Here is a 25,427-nt window from a genome sequence, read left to right as displayed (position 1 = left end):
CTCTAGGGGGCAGAAGCAAACAGAGAAACACCAGACTCAAAGCTCTTTTGTTTACTTGTTAGTTCCCTCAAAAGCCTCTTTTCACTGATAGATTGACTCTCTTATCAAAGCCCTTGAAAGAAAGCCACTTCCTCCCTTTCCATCCTTGTATGCAGGGGCTGAACAGAACCCATGCTATCCTGCGCCTTACTTAATTTCTTGCTTTGATCTGGGCTGCCTGCAGGCTCTGACTGGGCTGTCGCAAGGCAGTCAGCAGGCCACTGCATGAAACTGGGTAAAAGAGGAAGTCTTGGACTCACAAGGTCTTAGTTTCAGTCCTGACTCCTCCACCCACATACGGGTCTAAACCTTGTCTGGTCCTGAAAGAAGGCTAACTTACACTAACAGAAGAGCTAAGAAGGAGATAGAAATCTGCAGTCTAGAAGAACAGAAGGAAAAAGAATAAAGCTGAAAGTGGATCCAAAAGCCATACAGGTCCTCAAGGCCAAGTATAAGGCCAATCAGAACACCAGACCTGGATGGGCCTCAGACAAAGACAGAGGATCCCTTAAAATATTCCTGAGGCAACACTCATCCAATGGACACAGTCTGAAGAGATCCCAGCTGGCATTTCCCATTAATAACACACCTTTTTCTCTATCAGATGATGAGGACTGAGGCTGCTGCTGCTAAGTCACTTCAGTCCTGTCCGACTGTGCAACCCCATAGATGGCAGCCCATCAGGCTCCCCCATCCCTGGGATTCTCCAGGCAAGAACACTGGAGTGGGTTGCCATTTCCTTCTCCAATGCATGAAAGTGAAAAGGGAAAGTGAAGTCTCTCAGTCGTGTCCGACTCTTAGCGACCCCATGGACTGCAGCCTACCAGGCTCCTCCATCCATGGGATTTTCCAGGCAAGAGTACTGGAGTGGGTTGCCATTGCCTTCTCTGGGAGGACTGAGGCTAGCTGTTGTGTTTTCTTGACCCAGCAAGAACATGGATATAAGCCAGTGTATACAGGATGAAGATCATGATAGTGTGGCTTTGAAGAAATGACATCTGTAACTTACTCATCTATAAAATGGATCAGTGACTAAACCATCCTCCAGAGGGTGGCTGTAAGGATTCATTGACATTTCTGTCAAGATGCTTGGCAAACTGTGAGTGCTTATTCAAATATAAGATATTAGTTTGGGGACTTCCCTTGTGGTCCTGAGGTTAAAAATTCACTTGCCAATGCAGGGGACATGGGTTCGATCCCTGGTCCAGGAAGATCCCACATGCCATGGGGCAGGTAACCCCACGTGCTGCAACTACCAAACCCTGCGTGCCTAGAGCCTGTGCTCCGCAACAAGAGAAGCCACTGCAATGGGAAGCCAGCACTCCACAACAGGGCAGCCCCTGCTCACCGCAACCAGAGAAAGCCCGTGTGCAGCAACAAGGACCCAGTACAGTCAAAAATAAATATAAAATAAGTAAATAAAAAAATTTTAAGATATTAGTTTTAAAGAATACAAAGGCAGCCACTTCACCACAAATCATAGAGCCTGCCTGCGATGCCTCTCTTGCATGCAATCTACTTCCTTAGAAACCAGTGTGCTAAGTCACTTCAGTCGTGTCCGACTCTGTGCAACTCCATGGACAGAGGAACCTGGCAGGCTACAGCCCATAGGGTTGCACAAGCAAGAATACTGGAGTGGGTTGCTATTTCCTTCTCCAGGAGATCTTCCCAACTCAGGGATCAAACCCATGTTTCTTATGTCTCCTGCATTGGCAGGCAGGTTCTTTTAACACTAGTGCCACCTGGGAAGCCCCTTAGGGTGAAAGCTAACTAAAAGGGATTCAGAGCAGCCAGATTCAGATCCTGCACCCCCATGTATCAACAGTAACTTCCCTGTCCTTCTTTGCAAATAGGGGAAGAAAAATGTGGGTGTTGAGTTTGGAAAATAAAACTTCAACCGACTGCAGAAGTCCCACTTCTCCTACCCATCTTGGAAACTCCACACCTGACCCAGCCCTAGCTCTGTAAAATTCAGCTGTTCCTTTATTAACTTCCTGAGAGGGATTTCTTCTGGCCTGACAGTACAGGGCTGTTAGGGAAAAGCTAGAATCAGCACTGCCCACCAGTTTGGGGACTACTGAGATGAAATCCAAAAAATTAAATACAGTAAAATGTCATGACTCCATCCAGTTAGAATGTGTTTTGACTGAAATGAGCTCACATTTATCTTAATACTACCTACAAACTGGGATTCATTAAATAAATGTATAGAATATAAAAGAAAGGGTGGCTGCTTCACCAGTCTATTTACAATCACTTACTGAGTAACTTTAATAAACCAAGCTCAAATTATTACAAAGCACATGAATGCAACACAAGTGCGCATCATATTCTTAGTGGAAAGGGGAGTTTTGAGGTCAAACATGAAGGACAAATGCAAGATTGACAAGAACTTAACCAGGTTTCTTTACTCAGAAGTAAAGACTGCTCAGAAGCTTTAAGGCCAACATGCATCGCAAAGCTCCTAAAGGGGAACAAATTATTCTCATCTATTAAAACTCGCTTGACCTCAAAACTCATGCTTTACAAAGTTCCTCTTCCTGTGTTAGAGAAACACTATGGTTACAGGATACAGATGAAGTAAACCATGTAGTTCCTATTCTTCAAGAAGCCCACAGTCTTGTTGGAGAAGCAAAGGATATCAGTCATTTCAGTTGCTCAATTGTGACCAACTCTTTGCAACTCTGTGGACTGTAGCACGTCAGGCTTCCCTGTCCATCACCAACTCCTGGAGCTTGCTCAAACTCATGTCCATCGAGTCAGTGATGCCATTCATCTCATCATCTATCGTCCCCTTTCTCCTCCTGCTTTCAATCTTTCCCAGCATCAAGGGTCGCATCAGGTAGCCAAAGTATTGGACTTTCAGCTTTAGCATCAGTCCTTCCAAAGAATATTCAGGACTGATTTCCTTTAGGATGGACTAGTTGGATGTTCTTGCAGTCCAAGGGACTCTCAAGAGTCTTCTCCAACACCATAGTTCAAAAGCATCAATACTTCAGCACTCAGCTTTCTTTATAGTCTAACTTTCACATCCATACAAGACTACTGGAAAAACCATAGCCTTGGCTAGACGGACATTTGTCGGCAAAGTAACGTCTCTGCTTTTTAATATGCTATCTAGGTTGGTCATTGCTTTTCTTCCAAGGAACAAGTGTCTTTTAATTTCATGGCTGCAGTCACCATCTGCAGTGATGTTGGAGCCCAAGAAAATAAAGTCTGTCACTGTCTCCACTGTTTCCCCATCTATTTGCCATGAAGTGATGGGACCAGATACCATGATCTTAGTTTTCTGAATGTTGAGTTTTAAGTCAGCTTTTTCACTCTCCTCTTTCATTTTCATCAAGAGGCTCTTTAGTTCCCCTTTAGTATCTGCCATAAGGGTGGTGTCATCTGCATAGCTGAGGTTATTGATATTTTTCCTGGCAATCTTGATTCCAGTTTGTGCTTCATCCAGCCTGGCATTTCTCATGATGTATTCTGCATATAAGTTAAATAAGCAGGGTGACAATATACAGCCTTGAGATACACCTTTCCCAATTTGGAAACAGTCTGTTGTTCCATGTCCAGTTTTAACTGTTGCTTCCTGACCTGCATACAGATTTCTCAGGAGGCAGGTCAGGTGGTTTGGTATTCCCATCTCTTGAAGAATTTTCCACAGTTTGTTGTGATCCACACAGTCAAAGGTTTTGGCATAGTCAATAAAGCAGAAATAGATGTTTTTCTAGAATTCTCTTGCTTTTTCTATAATTGCCAAAGGATGTTGGCAATTTGATCTCTGGTTTCTCTGCCTTTTCTAAATCCAGCTTGAACATCTGGAAGTTCTTGGTTCACATACTGTTGAAGCCTGGCTTGGAGAATTTTGAGCATTACTTTGCTAGCATGTGAGATGAGTGCAATTGTGTGGTAGTTTGAACATTGCTTGGCATTTCCTTTCTTTGGGATTGGAATGAATATTGACCTTTTCCAGTCCTGTGGCCACTGCTGAGTTTTCCAAATTTGCTGGTATATTTGAGTGCAGCATTTTCACAGCATCATCTTTTAGGATTTGAAAGAGCTCAACTGGAATTCCATCACCTCCACTAGCTTTGTTCATAGTGATGTTTCCTAAGGCCCACTTGACTTCGCATTCCAGGATATCTGGCTCTAGGTGAGTGATCACACCATTGTGGTTATCTGGGTCATGAAGATGTTTTTTGTATAGTTATTCTATGTATTCTTGCCACCTCTTCTTAATATCTTCTTCTTCTGTTAGGTCCATACCATTTCTGTCCTTTATTGAGCCCATCTTTGCCTGAAATGTTCCTTTGGTATCTCTCATTTTCTTGAAGAGATCTCTAGTCTTTCCCATTCTATTGTTTTCCTCTATTTCTTTGCAGTGATCACTGAGGAAGGTTTTCTTATCTCTCCTTGCTATTCCTTGGAGCTCTGCATTCAAATGGGTGTATCTTCCCTTTTCTTTTTTGCTTTTGGCGTTTCTTCTTTTCTCAGCTATTTGTAAGGTCTCCTCAGACAATCTTTTGCCTTTTTGCATTTCTTTTTCTTTGGGATGGTCTTGATTCCTGTCTCCTGTACAATGTCATGAACCTCTGTCCATAGTTTTTCAGGCACTCTATCAGATCTAACCCCTTGAATCTATTTGTCACTTCCACTGTATAATCATAAGGGATTTGATTTAGGTCATACCTGAATGGTCTAGTGGTTTTCCCTACTTTCTTCAACTTAAGTCTGAATTTGGTAATAAGGAATTCATGACCTGAGCCACTGTCAGCTCCCAGTCTTGTTTTTGCTGACGGTATAAAGCTTCTCCATCTTTGGCTGCAAAAAATATAACCAATCTGATTTTGGTATTGACCATCTGGTGATGTCCATATGTAGAGTCTTCTCTTGTGTTGTTGGAAGAGGGTGTTTGCTATGACCAGTGGGTTTTCTTGGCAAAACTCTGTTGGCCTTTGTCCTACTTCATTTGGGCCAGGTGTGGGCACCAAGGTGGCACAGAGTGGGTGGCATGGAGGTGCTGGGTTCAGCAGGAGCAGGCCAGGGACAAACCCCTGATGCTCCCTGGTGGTACAGTGGTTAGGATTCGCTGCAGCCCAGGTTCGATTCTTGGTCAAGGAAGCCTTTCTTCTTCTCCCCCTGCTACCTACTGATTTCCCTGGCACAACCCTACCACCCTTTTAGCTCACGCTTGCTCCGCCAGCCTCAGCGCTGTGACAGCAGCCCCCTGGGGCCCTGCAGCTCTAGCCCAAGCATGGTCAGACCACCTCCACTGTCCCCCAGGACAAACCTTTTGGCCACAGTGGCAACCTTGCCCACTCCAAGCTGTCTACCACCAGCTTCTTCCATCTTGGATGTCCTCGCCACTGCTTGGACTCTCAGCAGCACCGCTTCCACCATGACCCACCTGGGGCCTCCCAATGCCTGCCCTCCTCCCTGCTGAGGGGCTGTGGCTGGTGCCCCTCGTGGCTGCAGTGATGCTCCTGGGCTTGTGCTGGGGCTTCTGCTGTTGGTGGTGGTAAGGAGGTGGGGTTGGATAGGGTGGGGTTAGGGGTGGGCTGGGGTGGTCGCCGTGGGTGTGAGCAGCTGCACGATGGTGGCCACAGCAGGAGGTGCAGGAGGGGTATCTACATCTACGAGTGGGGCCAGTGGCCACGAGCACACCTTCCTTACCCCGTGCCTCATGCCAGCAACCACTATGGGAGGCTTAGCCATTGTGCCAGGTCTGGGGCTGGCTGTGACTCTCGTGCACGGGTGGCGGCTCCAAGAGGGTCCTGGTCTTCAGTGGGCTCTGGGAGGCAGGCCAAGACACCCAGGAGGCGTAGGAGTGACGATGAATGCGGACCTGTGCTGGTAGTTACACCACAGCACAGTGGAAGTGAGAGAGCTCGCAGACACCAGTGGGGCCGGCCGGGAAAACCTTGCCAACCAGATGGCAGGCTGTAGGTATGCTCTAGGCAGAGATGCCTGCCAGGGTGGACTACCCAACCAACATGGTATTCCACCTGCCTGACCACGGCTCTCAGTCCTATGACAGTGAGGTAAGATTTACCCAGAAGACCTCCCTCCCCAACTCCTAACCAAAGGTGGGCACGTGGGCACACACATACACACACAGCTCCCTGTTCCACACACCCCTCACCTAGTTATGACATCCAATAGTTTCCCATTCCCTCCAAACTATCTATCTATCCAGGATACACTCCATCCCCTATCCCCAACCTGTCATTGACTTCCCTTAGGAATTCTCCCCAGGGGTAATCGCACACCACAGTCTCCTTTTAGCCCAATCTTGGGCTCCTCTATCACCAAAGGGTTTCATGTCTGTTTATAGACTGTTTTCTTCAGAGGTGAAGTGGACGGCCAATGAAGTGCACCAACATGGGGTAACGGCGGAATCCCCTGCGGAAAAGGAGCTCCCATGAGCGGAAGGGTGCTTGCCATCGCCGCAGGAGGTTTCCTCAACAGCTCTGCCGGGGCCTTGGGCATCAGTGTGGATCGCTGACAGTGTGGGACGGAGGTGCTTGTGGCCGTGGTTGGTGGCCACCTGACGTGTGGCAGGGCATGGTGCAGAATGATCACATAGGAGAGGGGGCGGCAGCGAGCCGGGGGCTGGGAGGCTGGACTTGGAGTGCTCGGATGTGTATAAATGTGCATAAAACAATGACTGACATGTCACATAGAGCAGCAGGAGTTTAGGTAAAATAAGAGATCAGAGTAGGGAAAGTCAGTGCAGTCCGAGACACCTGAAGAGGAAATTATGGGAAAGGTGTAATTCAGCTGTGGTTCCCCCCAAAGAAACAGCAGGGCAAAGGACAGGCCTCCAAGTGGTAGGAAAATGGTGAATAAAGACAGAAGAGTGAGAAAGGAAGTGGGGAGTGTGGGGGGCAGGGCTTGTATAAACCTGACTTTCCATTTGTTCAGATACACTGATCAGGGGGTTTTACTGGACAATCCATTTACTGGACACACAAAATTATAAGCTACTTTTCAAATGTCGTTTTTTTTTAAGCTACAAATGATGACTAGTAATTCCTTCAGGACTAGCTTTTCTTAGGAGAAAACTATATTAATAATAAACATGTCAAGTGCATGTCAAGAGAGGTGTCTGTGGTTCCTTAGGCAGCCTTAAAGTCCTCTGCTTTTCCACATACCCACCATGCCTTTTCCACGATTCCAAAACTCCAGAAGCTCTGAAAAACTTAAGTTCTTTTCCCTAACTTGTTTTGTAGCAAAATCTTCCCTGAACTAATGAAAAGCTATTTATAGCCTTTATTCCACTTGGTGCAAATATCCATTCCTTTTGCTGTAGAAATAATCACAGATTATGGGGCACTACCCTAGACCCCACTGGCATGTTCTATAAATTACAGTATATGTACCATATCATCATTCTGAACTCTTAAACTTTTAAATTTTGAAATACAAGGGTCTCCAATAAGGGCTTGTGGACCTAAAATTCTTCTTTATATCCTAGGTTTATGCTGTCTGTGAAAAAAGGGTTTGCTATGTAGCACTGATTTAAAGGGCTTCCCAGGTAACTCAGTGGTAAGGAACCTGCCTACCAATTCAGGAGACGCAGGTTCGATCTCTGGGTCTGGAAGATCCCTTGGAGAAGGGAATGGCAACCCACTCCAGAATTCTTGCCTGGAGAATTCCATGCACAAAGAAGCCTGGAGGGCTGCAGATCAGGGGTTCGCAAAGAGTCGGACATGGCTGAGGGCACACATGCACACACACACACACACACACGCACACACACACACAACGATTTAAAGGGAAATTTCATTAGTGATTCTAGGTTTCCAACTGAATGGTTGCCTAAGTCTCAGAGGATAAGAGTGCTCAGAAAGGGCTTCCCTGGTGGCTCAGTGGTAAAGAACCTGCCTGCCAATGCAGGAGACACAGGATCGATCCCTGATCTGGAAAGATCCCACGTGCCGCAGAGCAACTAAGCCCATGTGCTACAACTACTGAGCCTGTGCTCTAGACCTAGGAGCTGCAACTACTGAAGCCCACATGCCCTAGAGCCCATGCTCCTCATGAAGAGAAGCCACTGCCATGAGAAGGCCGTGCACTGCAACTGGAGTGTAGCCTCTGCTCACTGCAACTAGAGAAAAGCCTGCCCAGGAACAAAGACCCAGCACAGCCACACTAAAAAAGAATGCCCAGGAAAAAAAAGCATACACCACAGACTTCCTGGTTCCATACACTCTCCCCCCGCCCAATTCCCAGGGAAGGATCTTTAATAGTCTGCTAACGCCATGGGAGTTAAGAGGGGGAGGCTTCTCTTCCTTGGCACTCAAGCTGGCAGGCAACAGCGGCTGCTGTAAGGGGATGAAGCCTCCATCACCATCTCAGGGGTCAGACTTCCACGTTTTCAAAGCTCAGCAGCAGAGGCCACCATGGCTGCTCTGATTCCCCTTGCTGAGATTTGTTTATATCTATCAGTACAGGAAAATGCTGCTGATTTGGGTTGTCACCCATTCCATTAAGCGAAATCGAGGAAAGGGGCTGCATGACCCCAAGGAGCAGCCAAGCTCCAGTCAACACCCTTGCAAAGCTCTCTCTGTGATCAACTTTTGGCTTTCAGACCCACTGCTGCTCTGTTAGAAGAGAAAGTTTACTTGCGCAAATTTCCCAGAGAAATGTGCAGCATCTGTTAAAGAAATCTACATCTTAGCCTAGTTAAAAGAGCACACAAAAATCTTCAAGCTTTTCAGAAACAGTGAGGGAGAAAAGATGAATAAACACATCCTCTTAAAATCTGCAAACACCATCTTTCATTCAGCCTAAAAACCCCAGCCAGAGCCCAAGGTCAAGGTCCAGAGTCCATGTGTCTGTGATTTGGGGCTTTCACTTCTCCCCTCCTTAACAAGATGCTCTGTCAGGGCACCCTGAAGCAGGAGCTCGTGTAAGTCTAGCTTTGCTAGGTCTCTGACACAAGTGACACAACCCTGAGGACACCAAGCACAAAGCCACTGAACGGAGACAATTAGCCCCAAATCCTTAAGCCTCTACGTCTGCTCCAAGAAGAGGCTACTGACTTCTCTAAAGATTCTTCTCAAGAATGAGCCACTTATAAAACAAAAAGTTAAAAAAAATTTTAAAAAGAATGAGCCACCAAATGATAACCTTATCTTTGTTCACAATGTGGCTCTAAGGCCAGTCTCTACCTGTGGCCTCTATACCTGCTTCACATAGGGCCAAGCGTGGTGATTTGCACATAGTAGGTGCTCAATAAATGTTTATGGAATAAAGGAAGAATAAACCTATAAAGCTTTGGGGAAATCACATACTCTTTGGATAGAAGTCTCACTTTTTTTTGAGGACAGGAACAGATAGGTGTAAGGGAGTCTGCTAAATTCTACAGGTACAAAGGAATGGTTTTAGAAACATACCAAGACCAATAGCGCTTATTTCTTCGTTCATTCACCCAACAAATATTTACTGAACTCTAATGTGCCACCCAGTTCCAGGTTCTGAAGACACACAGCAGAAGCTCACCACCCTCATGGCACTTACAGCAAAGTAGCTAAAAACAGAGGCTTTGCAGTCAAGCTTTCAAATCCCAGCTCTATTACTTAATGAGAAAAGCTAGAAAGGGAGTTTATTGTGCTCTGGTTGCTCATCTTGAAAATGGGGATAAGAGTGATACTGTGCAGGGGCCCTGCATTTCTTTGATTACAGAAAACAGCCTTCACCCAGCTTCCATGACCCTCCCTGAGTTCCAATGGGCAGATTCAAGCAGCTGTTAATCAGGAAAGGAAGGAATGGAGGGAATGTGAGACCAGGGAGAAACAAAGTCAAGAACAGTGTTGGGGCAAAGTCCTGTGTACCTATCAACAGACAACATCTTTGAGCTATTTTGCAGATACTGATACAGGCCTCTGGATCCCAGTTCTCTGGTCCCTCACTGGTCTGGGGTCAGGCTCCATGTGCTAAGCTCAAAGCCATGGCGAGTTCTAGCCCAGCAATTTACAACTAAAATTAAACAAACAAAACGGACAAGTAACATTAACTAATGTCCACAAAATGGATATTTTAGTGCCTGCTAAATGTATTGTGTGTGTGTTTAAGGCACTGCCCTAAGTTCTTTACAAGTACAACTCACTCACTCTTCCCAATCTCCCTATGAGGTGTGTCCTGTAATGAAGTCTGTTTACAGAAGAAAAATGGAGCTACAGAGAAGCTAGAAAAAGTGCCCCAGGTAACAAACTAGGACACGGCAAAGCCATGATTCCCACCTACATGGTGGTATCCCAGGGCTCAACTCTGATCACAACTCTATCACACAGAAAAATACAAATACACACTCAGTCCCAGCCCACAAGAGGTTCATAACTCAACAAGGGAGGTAGACACTGGAACTTAGCCATGAAAGTCACAAGTCATGGCTTTATCTTTGTGATTCTCCTCATACAACAGCTATACATTCTGCACCAAGTCCAGGTGGGAACTTCTTGCTAATGAATGAAACAAAACTGGTTACAACCAAAATAGGAGGACGATTACACAATCTCTTTCTGAGAAAACATTTCCTTATTTTTAAGTGAATACTAAGGGAATACCAGACCACCTGATCTGCCTCTTGAGAAATCTGTATGCAGGTCAGGAAGCAACAGTTAGAACTGGACATGGAACAACAGACTGGTTCCAAATAGGAAAAGGAGTACGTCAAGGCTGTATATTGTCACCCTGCTTATTTAACTTCTATGCAGAGTACATCATGAGAAATGCCGGACTGGAGGAAACACAAACTGGAATCAAGATTGCCGGGAGAAATATCAATAACCTCAGATATGTAGATGAAACCACCCTTATGGCAGAAAGTGAAGAGGAACTAAAAAGCCTCTTGATGAAAGTGAAAAAGAAGAGTGAAAAGTTGGCTTAAAGCTCTACATTCATAAAACTAAGATCATGGCATCTAGTCCCATCACTTCATGGCAAATAGTTGGGGAAACAGTGGAAAAAGTGTCAGACTTTATTTTTCTGGGCTCCAAAATCACTGCAGATGGTGACTGCAGCCATGAAATTAAAAGACACTTACTCCTTGGAAGGAAAGTTATGACCAACCTAGATAGCATATTCAAAAGCAGAGACATTACTTTGCCAACAAAGGTTCGTCTAGTCAAGGCTATGGTTTTTCCTGTGGTCATGTATGGATGGGAGAGTTGGACTGTGAAGAAGGCTGAGCGCCAAAGAATTGATGCTTTTAAACTGTGGTGCTGGAGAAGACTCTTGAGAGCCACTTGGACTGCAAGGAGATCCAACCAGTCCATTCTGAAGGAGATCAGCCCTGGGATTTCTTTGGAAGGAATGATGCTAAAGCTGAAACTCCAGTACTTTGGCCATCTCATGCGAAGAGTTGACTCTTTGGAAAAGACTCTGATGCTGGGAGGGATTGGGGGCAGGAGGAGAAGGGGACGACAGAGGATGAGATGGCTGGATGGCATCACTGACTCGATGGATGTGAGTCTGGGTGAACTCCGGGAGTTGGTGATGGACAGACAGGCAGGCCTGGCGTGCTGCGATTCATGGGGTCGCAAAGAGTCGGACACGACTGAGCAACTGAACTGAACTAAACTGAAGGGCTAAAACCGGAGAGGGCAATGGCAACCCACTCCAGTACTCTTGTCTGGAAAATCCCATGGACAGAGGGGCCAGGTGGGCTGCAGTCCATGGGGTCGCTAGGAGTCGGACACGACTGAGCGACTTCACTTTATTTTTTCACTTTCATGCATTGGAGAAGGAAATGGCACCCCACTCCAGTGTTCTTGCCTGGAGAATCCCAGGGACGGGGGAGCCTGGTGGGCTGCTGTCTATGGGGTCGCACAGAGTCGGACACGACTGAAGCGACTTAGCAGCAGCAGCAGCAACAAGGGCTAAAACAGAAAGAACAAATCTTGTACATCAAATACACCTCAATTTAAGAAAAATAAAACTAAATAAATACAGGACACATCTATAGCTCAAGAGACAGCATTTCTCACATCTAACTAAATACAGGACAGGAGAAAGTAAGATCATATCTGAAATCCCAGGAAATTCAGTGTAATAGTTGCTAATTGGACCTTTCTTGGATTCTCTTCCCATAAAATTCACCATGGTAATATTTAAATATATACGTATTTATTTTTACTTATTTGGCCACACCATGTCTTAGTGGTGGCACACAGGATCTTTGATCTTTGGGGGGTATGCAGGATCTTTAGTTAAGGCAAGTGGATCTGGTTTCCCAATCAGGGATCGAACCCAGGCCCCCTGCTCTGGGAGCAGAGTCATAGCCACTGGACCACCAGGCAAGTTCCACCATGGTAACATTTTGAGTGAGCCTAAAAAAACTCAGTTCTGACTCATTCTAAGAGAATGTTGAGAAGCTGGAAAACTGTGGAAATAAAACGATCAATCCTTTCAAGAAAGAGATAAATAATGAAACCAAATTTTATTGCACTTATATAAGCTCTTCTCATTATTTTTTGATGCATCACCAGTGATTGATTCAGTTCAAGTCAGACATCCAACAGCTAAGAAAATCCATTCAGATCCAAACAAGGATAAACAGGTAGTATAGACTCAGGCCAATAACCAAAGTACAGGATGGCAGACACAGTGCCTCTAAATGAGTACAAATTTATCCTATTTTTAATATTCCCCAGAAAAGCTTTAAAGACCTATCTAGGTGAAATGATGGGGCATCTGATAATACTGAAGCCCAGAAAAACCCTCCATTTTTAACCCCTCCTTGGATTTCAGGACTCCTTCCTGCCGCAGCATCTAGCATGGAAAGAAAAGACCTCCCCAACTTTCACAAAATTTGCCTTTGTACCAGAGACAGCACTATGGGTTCCTCCAACTCCCTTTCGTTTTCCTCCTGACACACAGCTAGACTCAGTTCCTTGTCTACTGTGGTTGGATGGGGCCATGAGTTCTAACCAAAGGATTGTGGGTAGAAATGATACGTATCACTTTCAAGCCTGTTCCTCAAGTCCTTCTGAGCTCCTCCATTCACTTCCGTCGTCCACCAGCCATACACAGAGGAGCCAAAGACAACTCCAAGCCCTCAGATGATGACACCACTGATGTACACCTGCAACAAAGCTCCCCAGCCCCATCCCACCAGACATGAGTAAGAAACTACCCTTCCTGTGTGAAACCACATTTTTGGGCAGTGGTTTGTTAAACAGCAGCTAGTGTTGATGCCTCTGATGAATACTGCTTGTGTGTGCCTCAATCTCACTATGGAGCATCAATTCATCTGAAGCCTTCACACCTACCTGTGTCATTGCCAATGCAGTCAATTATCAGGCAGATTCCCAGGGGCTTGCTCTGCATCTTATATCTCTCTTCTACTGTGTGCTGGAAAGGAAAGCAGGGATTGTCAAAGAAGCTAAACATTGTTCTCTTACCTCAAGGTCCCCCCCATGCTATCTTTTCTTTTGGATTTCCTTAAATTTCCTTTTGGCAGATGAGTTACTCAATAGGCACAGGCTGAAGTCACCATGACTGACATTTCCCTTCAACATCAACCAGTTATTTTAGTTTCTAATTAACTTTAATGAAACCTGCAGTCCCTTTACGCATTAGCTTTGTGAGATAAAGATAACGTAAAACACAGAGAAAAGATTGGTCATAAGTTTCCACAGCAACCTGCGTTTATACAAGTGATATTTTTCCAAACCAACACAAAAGGAGGCCTTTTATTGCCTTCTGTTATGGAGAAGACGTACCAGCATAGAAAAAGTCATAACAAGTCAAGGTTCGGAGTCATTGCTTACTTATTTACTCAGCAATCACTCAGCTGAGAAGAGAAATGCCACTTGGAATTTTCCTGTATTCCAAAGTGCACTAATGCAATCCACTTCAACATCTTTTTCTTTGCTACATCCAAGGTTCCCCTTTAGAACAGAAGTGCTCTCAGAATAGCATCCTCAGCATCCTACTGTCACAAAGAATTCTTAATAGACAGATATTTGTAAAGCCATCAGTGTTCTCCTCTATACTGTGCTTATACTACCAAGCCAGATCATTTATTCTGTACCTGAGGCAAAAATGCTCCTGATTCCTGAATGGGTCTCTTCACTGGTTCTCCTGGGGGTGAGAGAGAAATCATTTACAAAACTGAAGGAGAACTAAGGCTGTTCCTAGTCCCTGCTAGCTTTTATGTCACACCTGTTCTCTTTCCCGATTTTCTTCCCCGCTACTATCTCTTCTTTCCCCAGCTATACTCAGCCCCAAGCTTCTAACCTCACACTGAAACACTTAGCTAACTGATAACGAAACACAAGTCCCCATGCCAAACGGGTTGTGTAGAAAAACCACCTAAATAGAAGTGAAGAAGGTTCTCCCTTGCCCTCTTCCAGGTAAGAACCCAGTGACAGGGGAGTTTTTAACCTGATAGGGAGAATCTGATAAACTTACTTCCCAATAAATATATCAATAGCTTTACTGCATGTGCTGAAATTGCACACAATGCCTCAAGGGAGCAGCCTTAGAGACTCAGAGAAGGAAAAGCTTTTGTGAGTTTACCACTTAATGGAAGAGATGGCCACGTTTTCTTAATCCAGTGTCAATGGAAGATTGTAAAATAAAATGTCAATGGCAAGATATCAGACAGTGGGCTTAGCAAATGTAGATGAGCTTAAAGCAAAGTAGATAAAAAATGACTTTACTAGTCCCAGGGAAGTGGAGAAACCACCCATTTTGAAGCCATGAAGGGCTGGCTGAAACCCTAGCACTATTACTAGTAAGCTCTGTGATCTGGGGCAAGTTTCTTCCTGAAGTCTCGGGGTTTGTTGGGGTTTTGTTTTGTCTTGTTTTGTTTTTTAATCTCTGAGATGAGCACCTAATTTATAAGATTGCTGCACAAATGAGGAATAATATCTAAAGACAGGCAAAGAAAATGCCAGTGTTGGTCAAGTTTGGGGAAATGAGCACTTTGAAATGGTAATGCTGTATAAGCTGAAACAGACTTTTTAAGGGACAATTAGCAATACCCTTTAAACCAATGTTCTGCTTCTAGAAGTTTATCATAAGAAATAACAGAACAAGTGTGCAAAAATGTCATGGAGAGGTACTGAAGGACTATTTGTAACAGCCCTAAGCTAGAAAGAGCCTGAAAGTCTACTAACAAGAAACTGGTTAAATAAATAATGGTACATAGAATACTATGCAATGTGAAAATAGATAACAGAGATTTTATGTAATTGACATGAAAAGATACGCAGGATATATTAAGTGAAAAACATATTACTGAATAATATTGAGCCAATGTACTTAAAATCATGTATGTGTGTGTGTATATTCCATATACTTACTAGAGGTACATAGATCAAACATTAATAGTGATTATGTCTGATACTCAGAATTAAGAGGAAATTTTCAATTTTTATATTTTAACAATCATGGCTTAACAGAATTAAAAGAAAACACACAAAATAATCTGTGTAATATGTCCATCTCAGTTCAGGGTACTTCACGTCAATTCAGTTCAGTCGCTCAGTCGTGTCCGACTCTTTGTGACCCCATGAACCACAGCACGCCAGGCCTCCCTGTCCATCACCAACTACCAGAGTTTACCCAAACTCATGTCCATCGAGTCGGTGATGCCATCCAGCCATCTCATTCTCTGTTGTCCCCTTCTCCTCCTGCCCCCAATCCCTCCCAGCATCAGGGTCTTTTCCAATGAGTCAACTCTTCGCATGAGGTAGCCAAAGTATTGGAGTTTCAACTTCAGCATCAGTCCTTCCAATGAACACCCAGGACTGATCTCCTTTAGGAGGGACTGGTTGGATCTCCTTGCAGTCCAAGGGACTCTCAAGAATCTTCTCCAACACCACAGTTCAAAAGCATCAATTCTTCGGCGCTCAGCTTTCTTCACAGTCCAACTCTCACATCCATACATGACCACTGGAAAAACCATAGCCTTGGCTAGATGGACCTTCGCTGGCAAAGTAATGTCTCTGCTTTTGAATATGCTATCTAGACTGGTCATAACTTTCCTTCCAAGAAGTAAGCGTCTTTTAATTTTATGGCTGCAGTCACCATCTGCAGTGATTTTGGAGCCCAAAAAAATAAAGTCTGACACTGTTTCCACTGTTTCCCCATCTATTTCCCATGAAGTGATGGGACTAGATGCCATGATCTTAGTTTTCTGAATGTTGAGCTTTAAGCCAACTTTTTCACTCTCCTCTTTCACTTTCATCAAGAGGCTTTTTAGTTCCTCTTCACTTTCTGCCATAAGGGTGGTGTCATCTGCATATCTGAGGTTACCGATATTTCTCCCGGCAATCTTGATTCCAGCTTGTGCTTCTTCCAGCCCAGCGTTTCTCATGATGTACTCTGCATAGAAGTTAAGTAAGCAGGGAGACAATATACAGCCTTGACATACTCCTTTTCCTATTTGGAACCAGTCTGTTGTTCCATGTCCAGTTCTAACTATTGTTTTCTGACCTGCATATAGGTTTCTCAAGAGGCAGGTAAGGTGGTCTGGTATTCCCATCTCTTCCAGAATTTTCCAGTTTATTGTGGTCCACACAGTCGAAGGCTTTGGCATAGTCAATAAAGCAGAAATAGATGTTTTTCTGGAACTCTCTTGCTTTTTCGATGATCCAGCAGATGTTGGCAATTTGATCTCTGGTTCCTCTGCCTTTTCTAAAACCAGCTTGAACATCTGGAAGTTCACGGTTCATGTATTGCTGAAGCCTGGCTTAAAGAATTTTGAGCATTACTTTACTAGTGTGTGAGATGAGTGCAATTGTGTGGTAGTTTGAGCATTCTTTGGCATTGCCTTTCTTTGAGAAACTTCTCAGGGTACTTAGCACTTACTAAAAGTGTTAATAAATTGCAGTTATTGTAATCATCATCCAGTTGAAATCTATTTGGAAGTCCGAAATAATAGGAACACTTGGTTTGATTAAACTATCAGATTGAGGGCAAGTTATCAGGATGCTTTTCTCTTTTACCAGCAAATGAACCATATCCAGGCAAGAGCAGGCAACCAGCTCTCCTAAGGATCTTCAGGGCTATTGAGAGCTTCATCTACCTCACCTGTATAATTACCATCAAAGATAAACTAGCCATCACAGAGCCCAGTGGAAAGAGCTCTGATTATTTTAAACTCCTATCCAAATCTACCAGTTCTCCCAATTTAAACAGCTAACTCTTACCACCTCACCGGTGTCTTAAGAAACATGCTGTCAGAAATTAACTCACTCTTCAACAGCTCTGGCTGGAGGGCTGACTTTTATGCATGGAATGATGGGCATGACCTGCTCCATCTGGCTGATGTGGGCAGAATATTTGGAGGTGCACACAGACAGTATATGGGCTGAGTCAGGGGATGTTGGCAAGGGGCCTGCCACATAAAGGAAGCTTCCATCAGGCCACCACCCTGCTTGGTACACTCAGGATCGCCACTGCACACAGGACAAATTCCAAGCTCCTCAGGGAAGACTGAGCTCTCTTTACCTGTCTAAACAGCCCTGCCTCTTAAGTACAATCATATCCACTACAGTAAGACTCAGCCCTCTTTTGAAGGAGAACTCAAGACAAGAAAAAAGCACCCTTCTTGAAAATGATAGCATCAAGAGCTGATGTTTTAAGAGTGATGAGAGAGATCTTACATCCCTTAAATCTTTTGGTTGACTCAGTTCAGTCGCTCAGTCACGTCCGACTCTTTGTGACCCCATGGACTGAAGCACTCCAGGCTTCCCTGTCCATCACCAACACCCAGAGCTTGCTCAAACTCATGCCCATCAAGTCGGTAATCCCATCCAACCATCTTATCCTCTGTCATCCCCTTCTCCTCCTGACTTCAATCTTTCCCAGCATCAGGGTCTTTTCAAATGAGTCAGTTCTTCCCATCAGGTGGCCAAAGTACTGGAGTTTCAGCTTCAGCATCAGTCCTTCCTATGAATATTCAGGACGATTTCCTTTAGGATGGATTGATTGGATCTCCCTGCAGTCCAAGGGACTCTCAAGAGTTTTCTCCAACAGCACAGTTCAAAAGCATCAATTCTTCAGCCCTCAGCTTTCTTTATGGTCCAACTCTTAACATCCATACACGACTACTGGAAAAACCATAGCTTTGACTAGATGGACATTTGTCGGCAAAGTAATATCTCTGCTTTGTAATATGCTGTCTAGGTTGGTCAGTGCTTTTCTTCCAAGGAGCAAGCATCTTTTAATTTCATGGCTGTACTTACCATCAGCAGTGATTTTGGAGCCCAAGAAAATAGTCCGTCACTGTTTTCATTGTTTCCCATATATTTGCTATGAAGTGATAGGACCAGATGACTAGGTTTTTTTTTTAATTCTTTTATTTGTAGAGGTGGAGAATGTCATCTTACAGTATCTACATTTATTAAATGGGCTATAAAACAAGATCCTGCTGCTGCTGCTGCATCAGTTCAGTCATGTCTGACTCTGTGCGACCCCATAGACGGCAGCCCACCAGGCTCCCCCGTCCCTGGGATTCTCCAGGCAAGAACACTGGAGTGGGGTGCCATTTCCTTCTCCAATGCATGAAAGTGAAAAAATAAAGTGAAGTCGCTCAGTCGTGTCCGACTCCTAGCGACCCCATGGACTGCAGCCCACCAAGCCCCTCTGTCCATAGGATTTTCCAGGCAAGAGTACTGGAATGGGTTGCCATTGCTGTCTCCGAAAACAAGATCCTAGTAACCTTTTTTCTTCCTGCTCCTAGATAATGGGTTTAACATGGCTTATGACCACGGCTAGATTAATGTTTAACATGGCCTGGTTATAGTTCTGTTTGAGGTATAAATGTCACATGTCTTAAAATATATAGCCAAAACAATGAAGTCAGAGGTATTTACATTCAAATAAGCTAATCTGATCATGGAAAAAGTAAGAGAGTTCCAGAAAAACATCTATTTCTGCTTTATTGACTACGCCAAAGCCTGTGACTGTGTGGATCACAATGAACTGTGGAAAATTCTGAAAGAGATGGGAATACCAGACCACCTGATCTGCCTCTTGAGAAATTTGTATGCAGGTCAGGAAGCAACAGTTAGAACTGGACATGGAACAACAGACTGGTTCCAAATAGGAAAAGGAGTACGTCAAGGCTGTATACTGTCACCCTGCTTATTTAACTTCTATGCAGAGTATATCATGAGAAACGCTGGGCTGGAAGAAGCACAAGCTGGAATCAAGACTGCCGGAAGAAATATCAATAACCTCAGATATGCAGATGACACCACCCTTATGGCAGAAAGTGAAGAGGAACTAAAAAGCCTCTTGATGAAAGTGAAAGAGGAGAGTGAAAAAGTTGGCTTAAAGCTCAACATTCAGAAAACCAAGATCATGGCATCTGGTCCCATCACTTCATGGGAAATAGATGGGGAAACAGTGAAAACATGTCAGACTTTATTTTTCTGGGCTCCAAAATCACTGCAGATGGTGACTGCAGCCATGAAATTAAAAGACGCTTACTCCTTGGAAGGAAAGTTATGACCAACCTAGACAGCATATTCAAAAGCAGAGACATTACTTTGCCAACAAAGGTTCGTCTAGTCAAGGCTATGGTTTTTCCTGTGGTCATGTATGGATGTGAGAGTTGGACTGTGAAGAAGGCTGAGCGCCGAAGAATTGATGCTTTTGAACTGTGGTGTTGGAGAAGACTCTTGAGAGTCCCTTGGACTGCAAGGAGATCCAACCAATCCATTCTGAAGGAGATCAACCCCGGGATTTCTTTGGAAGGAATGATGCTAAGCTGAAACTCCAGTACTTTGGCCACCTCATGTGAAGAGTTGACTCATTGGAAAAGACTCTGATGCTGGGAGGGATTGGGGGCAGGAGGAGAAGGGGACGACAGAGGATGAGATGGCTGGATGGCATCACTGACTCGATGGATGTGAGTCTGGGTGAACTCCGGGAGTTGGTGATGGACAGACAGGGAGGCCTGGCATGCTGCGATTCATGGGGTCACAAAGAGTCGGACACGACTGAGCGACTGAACTGAACTGAACTGGACTGAAGCTAATTTGATGGATAACTAGAAATGCCAATAAGTATATTTTAAGAGTTTAACTGTTCATTTTGAGACCTTAATTAAAATATGTAGATAAAGGAATGGCCAACTCTAAACATGCAACATTTTGTACTTGAATTATCAAGCATTTTTAAAAGTGAATATAAAGAAAAGCTGGTCTTACTTTGAATGTCAGGTGGTCCCATCATAAGCCTTTGTTCTTTACTCCTGCCATTCTGGAGCTTCAAACATAAAAAACAAGGTCACACTCCCCGTTCATTTTTCAGAGGCATATTATATTACACCTCTTTAAATATCTTGATAGGATTCTTAGGAATAAATTAAAGTATCACATTCACTGTTAAATTATCTAAAGAAAACTAGCAAATGACATTAATTCCATAAAACTATAGTCCATGACCAAAGCAGCAATTCAAAGTGAAAATACAATAAATGTGTAAATATATTCAACTAGCATATTAGAATGTTTCAAAAACAGCTCAATAAAGTCAGACGTCATGGTACAGGAGAGTTGCCACAATAACTCAAAGTTAGAACAAGCTGTTGGAACTTGCAACATTCAAAATTCTGTGTTAAAGATCAGGTCATTCAGCCTGATCTTTAATACAGAGGCAAGGTACAGGTATGATTAAGAGTGGGGGTAGAATTCTGCCACTTATTAGCTATGTAACTTTGAGCAAATTCTTTAACTATATGTCTGTTTCTTTATCTTCAAAATGAGGACAATAATAGTACCTACCTTATAAATATTTTTCAGGATTAAATGTATACAAGACACTCAGCACAGTGACTTTTAAGCATACGGATGTCCAGTTTTTCTTTTTCTATAATGCCTAGCTATGCATAAGCCACATGTGGGTGTGGCTCTTGAACATTAGCCACCCTCTCTGAGGGCCAGAACGGGATGAATCAGAGAATGAAAGATTGAACAGACCCTTTCTCTTCTCAGATGACAGGTCCTGTATAAGGTACACATAGCACACACTGTCAACCATCTGATACGCTCAGCTTTCAAATGACAGTTCTCCTCTGAAGCTATCCTAGCCAAAAGAGAGAAGTACACTATTTGTTAAGCTGTGTCTATAGCTAAGTCTGTGCATCTAAATCAAAGAAAACACATAAATTGCTTTTATCAGTAATAACCAATGACTTAGCCAGAGGATAATGATATTAGAATTTGAAACCCCACATGGGTGTGCATTCACTTTTACATACTATTAAAGAGATATAACATCAAATCAAAGCTAGATTTACTCTAGATAAATATAAAAGAACATGACAGTACAGAGTTACAACTTTTTTTTTGGCTGCACCGTGTGGCTTGCAAGATCTTAGCTCCCCAACATGGGATCAAACTTGTGCCCTCTGCAGTGGAAGCACAGAGTCCTAACCACTAGACAGCCAGAAAAGTCCCACAATTTGTTAACTCATATGTTGGTATCACGTATCCTACAATGCCACTGTAATTTTTTTAATAATAATGATAAAGAATGTATTTGAAAACCATTCAGCCAGCTTGAACTAACTGCAATGTATCAAACATTCCACTCCATAGTTGAGAACATTCTTTTTTTTTACAAAATGCACATAGCATTCAGCAAAATAGACTGTATAATGTGCCATAAAGCAAACAAAAAATTCAGTGTGTTCTGAAGGACAGAAATCATACAGAGCAATTATTTGACCAAAACAGAATTATAAATCAATAATAACAAGGAAATGTTTATATCTCTGGAAATCAACTTTAACACTTCCAAAGATATTTTGTCACATAAAGGGAAATATTTGAACTCAGGGGCTAAATTTGGACAAAATTTATAAAGAGATGGGGCATTTAGAATAAAGAGATAGGACACTGAGGGTGGGGTAAGCAGGTAAGACTTCTCTAAGGGCACTCAGGAACCTTTGGAATTTGGGATGGCAAATGCTTCTGAAATTTTAAAAGCACCTTTGCAAACTTGTATGAGTTAACATCCAGGCTCCTAAATCTTGTGAGGAATTCACTGAATTCATACGCCATAGTGCCTGCTAACTAAATGAATGAATGACCAAGGCCACAGATTAATATAGCAAATTTAAGGCAAAATTTACAGAGCATGTGGGTTCCTAAAAAGCCACAAAGACAGTGAATCCAATTACTTGCATTAACAAAGTAGAAAGGCAATAATAAAAATACAGCAGGCTTTTAACTAAGAATGACAGTATAATTTCTGGTAGATACGCCATAGCAAAGAAAGTTCAGAAAATCGGGATCTGAATCCTAAATCAGTCTTCTCTCATGATTTGGTATCACAGAGGTTCAGAAGGATGAAGAAAAGCATATTTAATTCTGGAAAAAATGCACCATGGTGTAGAAGGAGTATGGATGGGCCTAGGTCTGGCGGCCGGTAGGGTGGGCAATCAATGTTCCTTAGGCCTGAGTGAAAGTGGCTCAGTCACGTCCGACTCTTTGCAACCCCATGGACTATACAGTCCATGGAATTCTCCAGGACAGAATACTGGAGTGGGTAGCCTTTCCCTTCTCCAGGGGGTCTTCCCAACCCAGGGATTGAACCCAGGTCTCCCACATTACAGGCCGATTCTTTTTATCAGTTCAACCTCAAAGGAGGCCCTTAGGTACTTAGGCCTAAATGTCTTTATTTATTTAATGAAAGGGTTGGGCAGTTAATCCCTACCACCATCCATCTGAGTTCAGAAATTCTATTGCCTAATGCTCTCTTACAACTTATCTCCTCCACAAAACTATTTTTATTACAGGTATAGTCAATATTTTCATCACATACTTTTATGAAAGTGCTTATGATTTAATCACAAATGATAAACTGTGGTCCTGACTACACATTCCATATATCCTTATATGTGGATGAGGATGAGATTACAATGAGATTAAATTCTCAGTATAAAAGATTAACCAAACAATTATTCTGATGATGACCTTGCACCGCTGACTAACACAACCACCAGAAGTGACTATCTGTTATTTATGGTCACAAATCAGTCACTCAGTGACAAAAACACTTTTACACTTTTGTTGAAATCACTAAAATAAGCTCAATGAAAAGCAAATGCACAAAGAGGTAAACACAAGGATATTTATTTTGAAGTATTGTCATACAACAAAAGATTAGAAAAAAATCTACATCCATATTTATAAAACATATTGTGATACAGCTAGAAAGTATCACTTGGAAACTATGTCCAATCTCTAAGAACAATGATTAAATAGAGGCAGTCCCATATGATTCATACGAAAAAATTTCTAAGAATTCTCAGGTCAGGACAGTGGGCATAGCATGCTACCATTTGTACAGAAGAAAAAAAGTAAAAATTAATATGATATGTGCATAGACTATCTCCAAATGGTCAGAGAAGAAAATGGGTAACAACAGCTGCCTCTGGGGAAAGGAACTGGGCAAAAGGAAACAGACTTTAAAAATCATTTTAGCACATTTTGAGTTTTTTGTCCATGGGCATGTCCTACCTATTTTTATTTCAAAAGTTAAATTCTCTAGACTTCCTTGGTGGTCCAGTGGTTATGAATCCCCTGTCTTGCAGTGCAGGGGACACAAGTTTGATCCCCGGTCAGGGAGCTAGGTCTCACATGCCACAACAAAGAGTTCACATGCTACAACCAAGACCTGGTGCAGCCAAATAAATAATTAAATATTAAAAAATAAAAATGTAAATTTTCAAAGGAACACACAAACAATGGAAAAAATGTTTGTGTATGGGGATACATAAACACACAGGGAAAAAAGACTAGAGGGGAACAACTGTTAACACGGAGGTGATTTATCTTCTTTCCTTTATATATAGTTCTCTGTATTTTCCAAGTTATCTCAATAAACACATTAGCTTTGAAATTATAAGAATTTATACATATTTTATAAACAAATGCATATTTCTGTCACAATTTTTTTCAGATGTTAAATGAAATACATGCTAGGAGAATATGTACATTTTTGTCAAAGTTCTGAAACTGTTTCATGCCAGGATTCCACACATTTGCTCCAGACTCACCCTTAGGTTATATGAAGGATCTTTAACACTCAAGTTTGGCAGAGATGCCTGGCGAGCATTTACATAATTTGTTTCCGCTCCTTGAGCTGCAAGCAGAAGAGAGGCACTGAGTTAAGATTGACAAATTATCATCAAATGAATCTTCAACAATGGCTCAGTTCAGAGTCAGTCATGATCTTTCAAAATACCCAAAACTTTCCAGCCACTTACTGAACTCAAAATGTCAGATCAGATGACTCTTCTCCCAATGTCATTAAGAACAGACTAAAAGTGCTACTCCTATTCTTGATCTTGAATCATTCATGGGCATGGGGGAGGGCTGTGTGCAGATCACTGGGTATCAGTCATGCCCTCAGGCTCTGTGGTGGCGGTAGACTGCTAGCAGAGCCCATACTGAGTGTGAGTCTAAAAGACATGGGAATTGAGGGATGGGATGGGGAGGAAGGTGAGACAGAGGGTCAGGATGGGGAACACATACACCCATGGCTGATTCATGTGAATGTATGGCAAAAACCACCATAATATTGTCAAGTAATTAGCCTCCAATTAAAAAATAAAATAATAAATAAATAAAAGACATGGGAAGGGGTGCTGTGAGAGAGAAGGCCAATGTGTGCTGGCCCCCTTTATGGAAGGGGTTCAGCAGAAAAAATGCCCCTTTCCATGAGGAGGTTATATGCAAGGCAGTTACAGGACCCCAGGGACAGGATGTCTCCAGAGCTTGGATGGTGGTCAGGCAAGGCAGCAGGGCTTGGCATAGACTCAGAAGCCCTGAGTACACACAGTGCCACCAGCCAGTGCAGAAAGTTGGGGTGCAGACTCCTTCTTAAAGACCAGAATGTTAAGAACTGCTTGGTGCCATTTTGCAGAGGGCCAAGACTCTGTGGTCAGGGGTGCTGGCTGATGAAGTTAGCAGACAGATATAGGGTATAGAGGATATAAAGGATTCTGATTGCTAGCCTCAGGCTGGTGAGGGCCATGGACATTCAGGTTCTGTTCCATCCACCCATTGTACACATGAATCTCTACCAACCTAACCCACTAAACATAGGTACTTCCTTAGGCCACAGAGAGGGCCAAAATGCTGCTCACCTGACTGCTTGTATTTCTGGATTTTTGTCTTCAGGTCTATCCTGTTGATGTTCCTTAGGCTTTCTTCTAATAAATTCAGTTGATCTGGAGCAACCAGATTTAGCTTCTCCAATTCAACCACAAGATCCAAGAAACTCTAAGAGAACCATCAACAAGAAACAAATGTCAGTACGGCTGACCATCAGGCCTCATATGCAAACCTCAGGCTGCATAATTTATAACAATAAGAAAATGTGACCAGAGGAGTCCTCTGAGTGACCTTCAAGGA

At 43.2% G+C, this 25,427-nt stretch overlaps 1 protein-coding gene across 6 annotated transcripts in view; it reads right to left on the bottom strand.

Moving 5' to 3' along the window:
• Positions 1 to 25,427, bottom strand: part of CFLAR (CASP8 and FADD like apoptosis regulator) — a 58,400-nt gene that overhangs the window by 8,918 nt on the left and 24,055 nt on the right. For 5 of the 6 annotated variants that reach the window (XM_055573091.1, XM_055573090.1, XM_055573095.1 and 2 more), the window contains 5 exons: positions 25,160 to 25,295; positions 24,068 to 24,153; positions 20,211 to 20,268; positions 14,075 to 14,124; positions 13,311 to 13,392 (listed from right to left, as the gene is read on the bottom strand). In XM_055573091.1, the coding sequence (XP_055429066.1) occupies positions 13,311 to 13,392; positions 14,075 to 14,124; positions 20,211 to 20,268; positions 24,068 to 24,153; positions 25,160 to 25,295 (412 nt within the window). Of the gene's footprint in view, positions 1 to 13,310; positions 13,393 to 14,074; positions 14,125 to 20,210; positions 20,269 to 20,981; positions 21,088 to 24,067; positions 24,154 to 25,159; positions 25,296 to 25,427 lie in introns of those variants that run through there. The other variant, XM_055573096.1, reaches the window with a different exon arrangement.

This window comes from Bubalus kerabau, chromosome 3, assembly GCF_029407905.1.
Source record: "Bubalus kerabau isolate K-KA32 ecotype Philippines breed swamp buffalo chromosome 3, PCC_UOA_SB_1v2, whole genome shotgun sequence".
In the NCBI taxonomy this organism is placed as follows: domain Eukaryota; kingdom Metazoa; phylum Chordata; class Mammalia; order Artiodactyla; family Bovidae; genus Bubalus; species Bubalus kerabau.
Note: the sequence above shows the minus strand (reverse complement) of the source record. Positions and strands in the feature narration are given on the sequence as shown.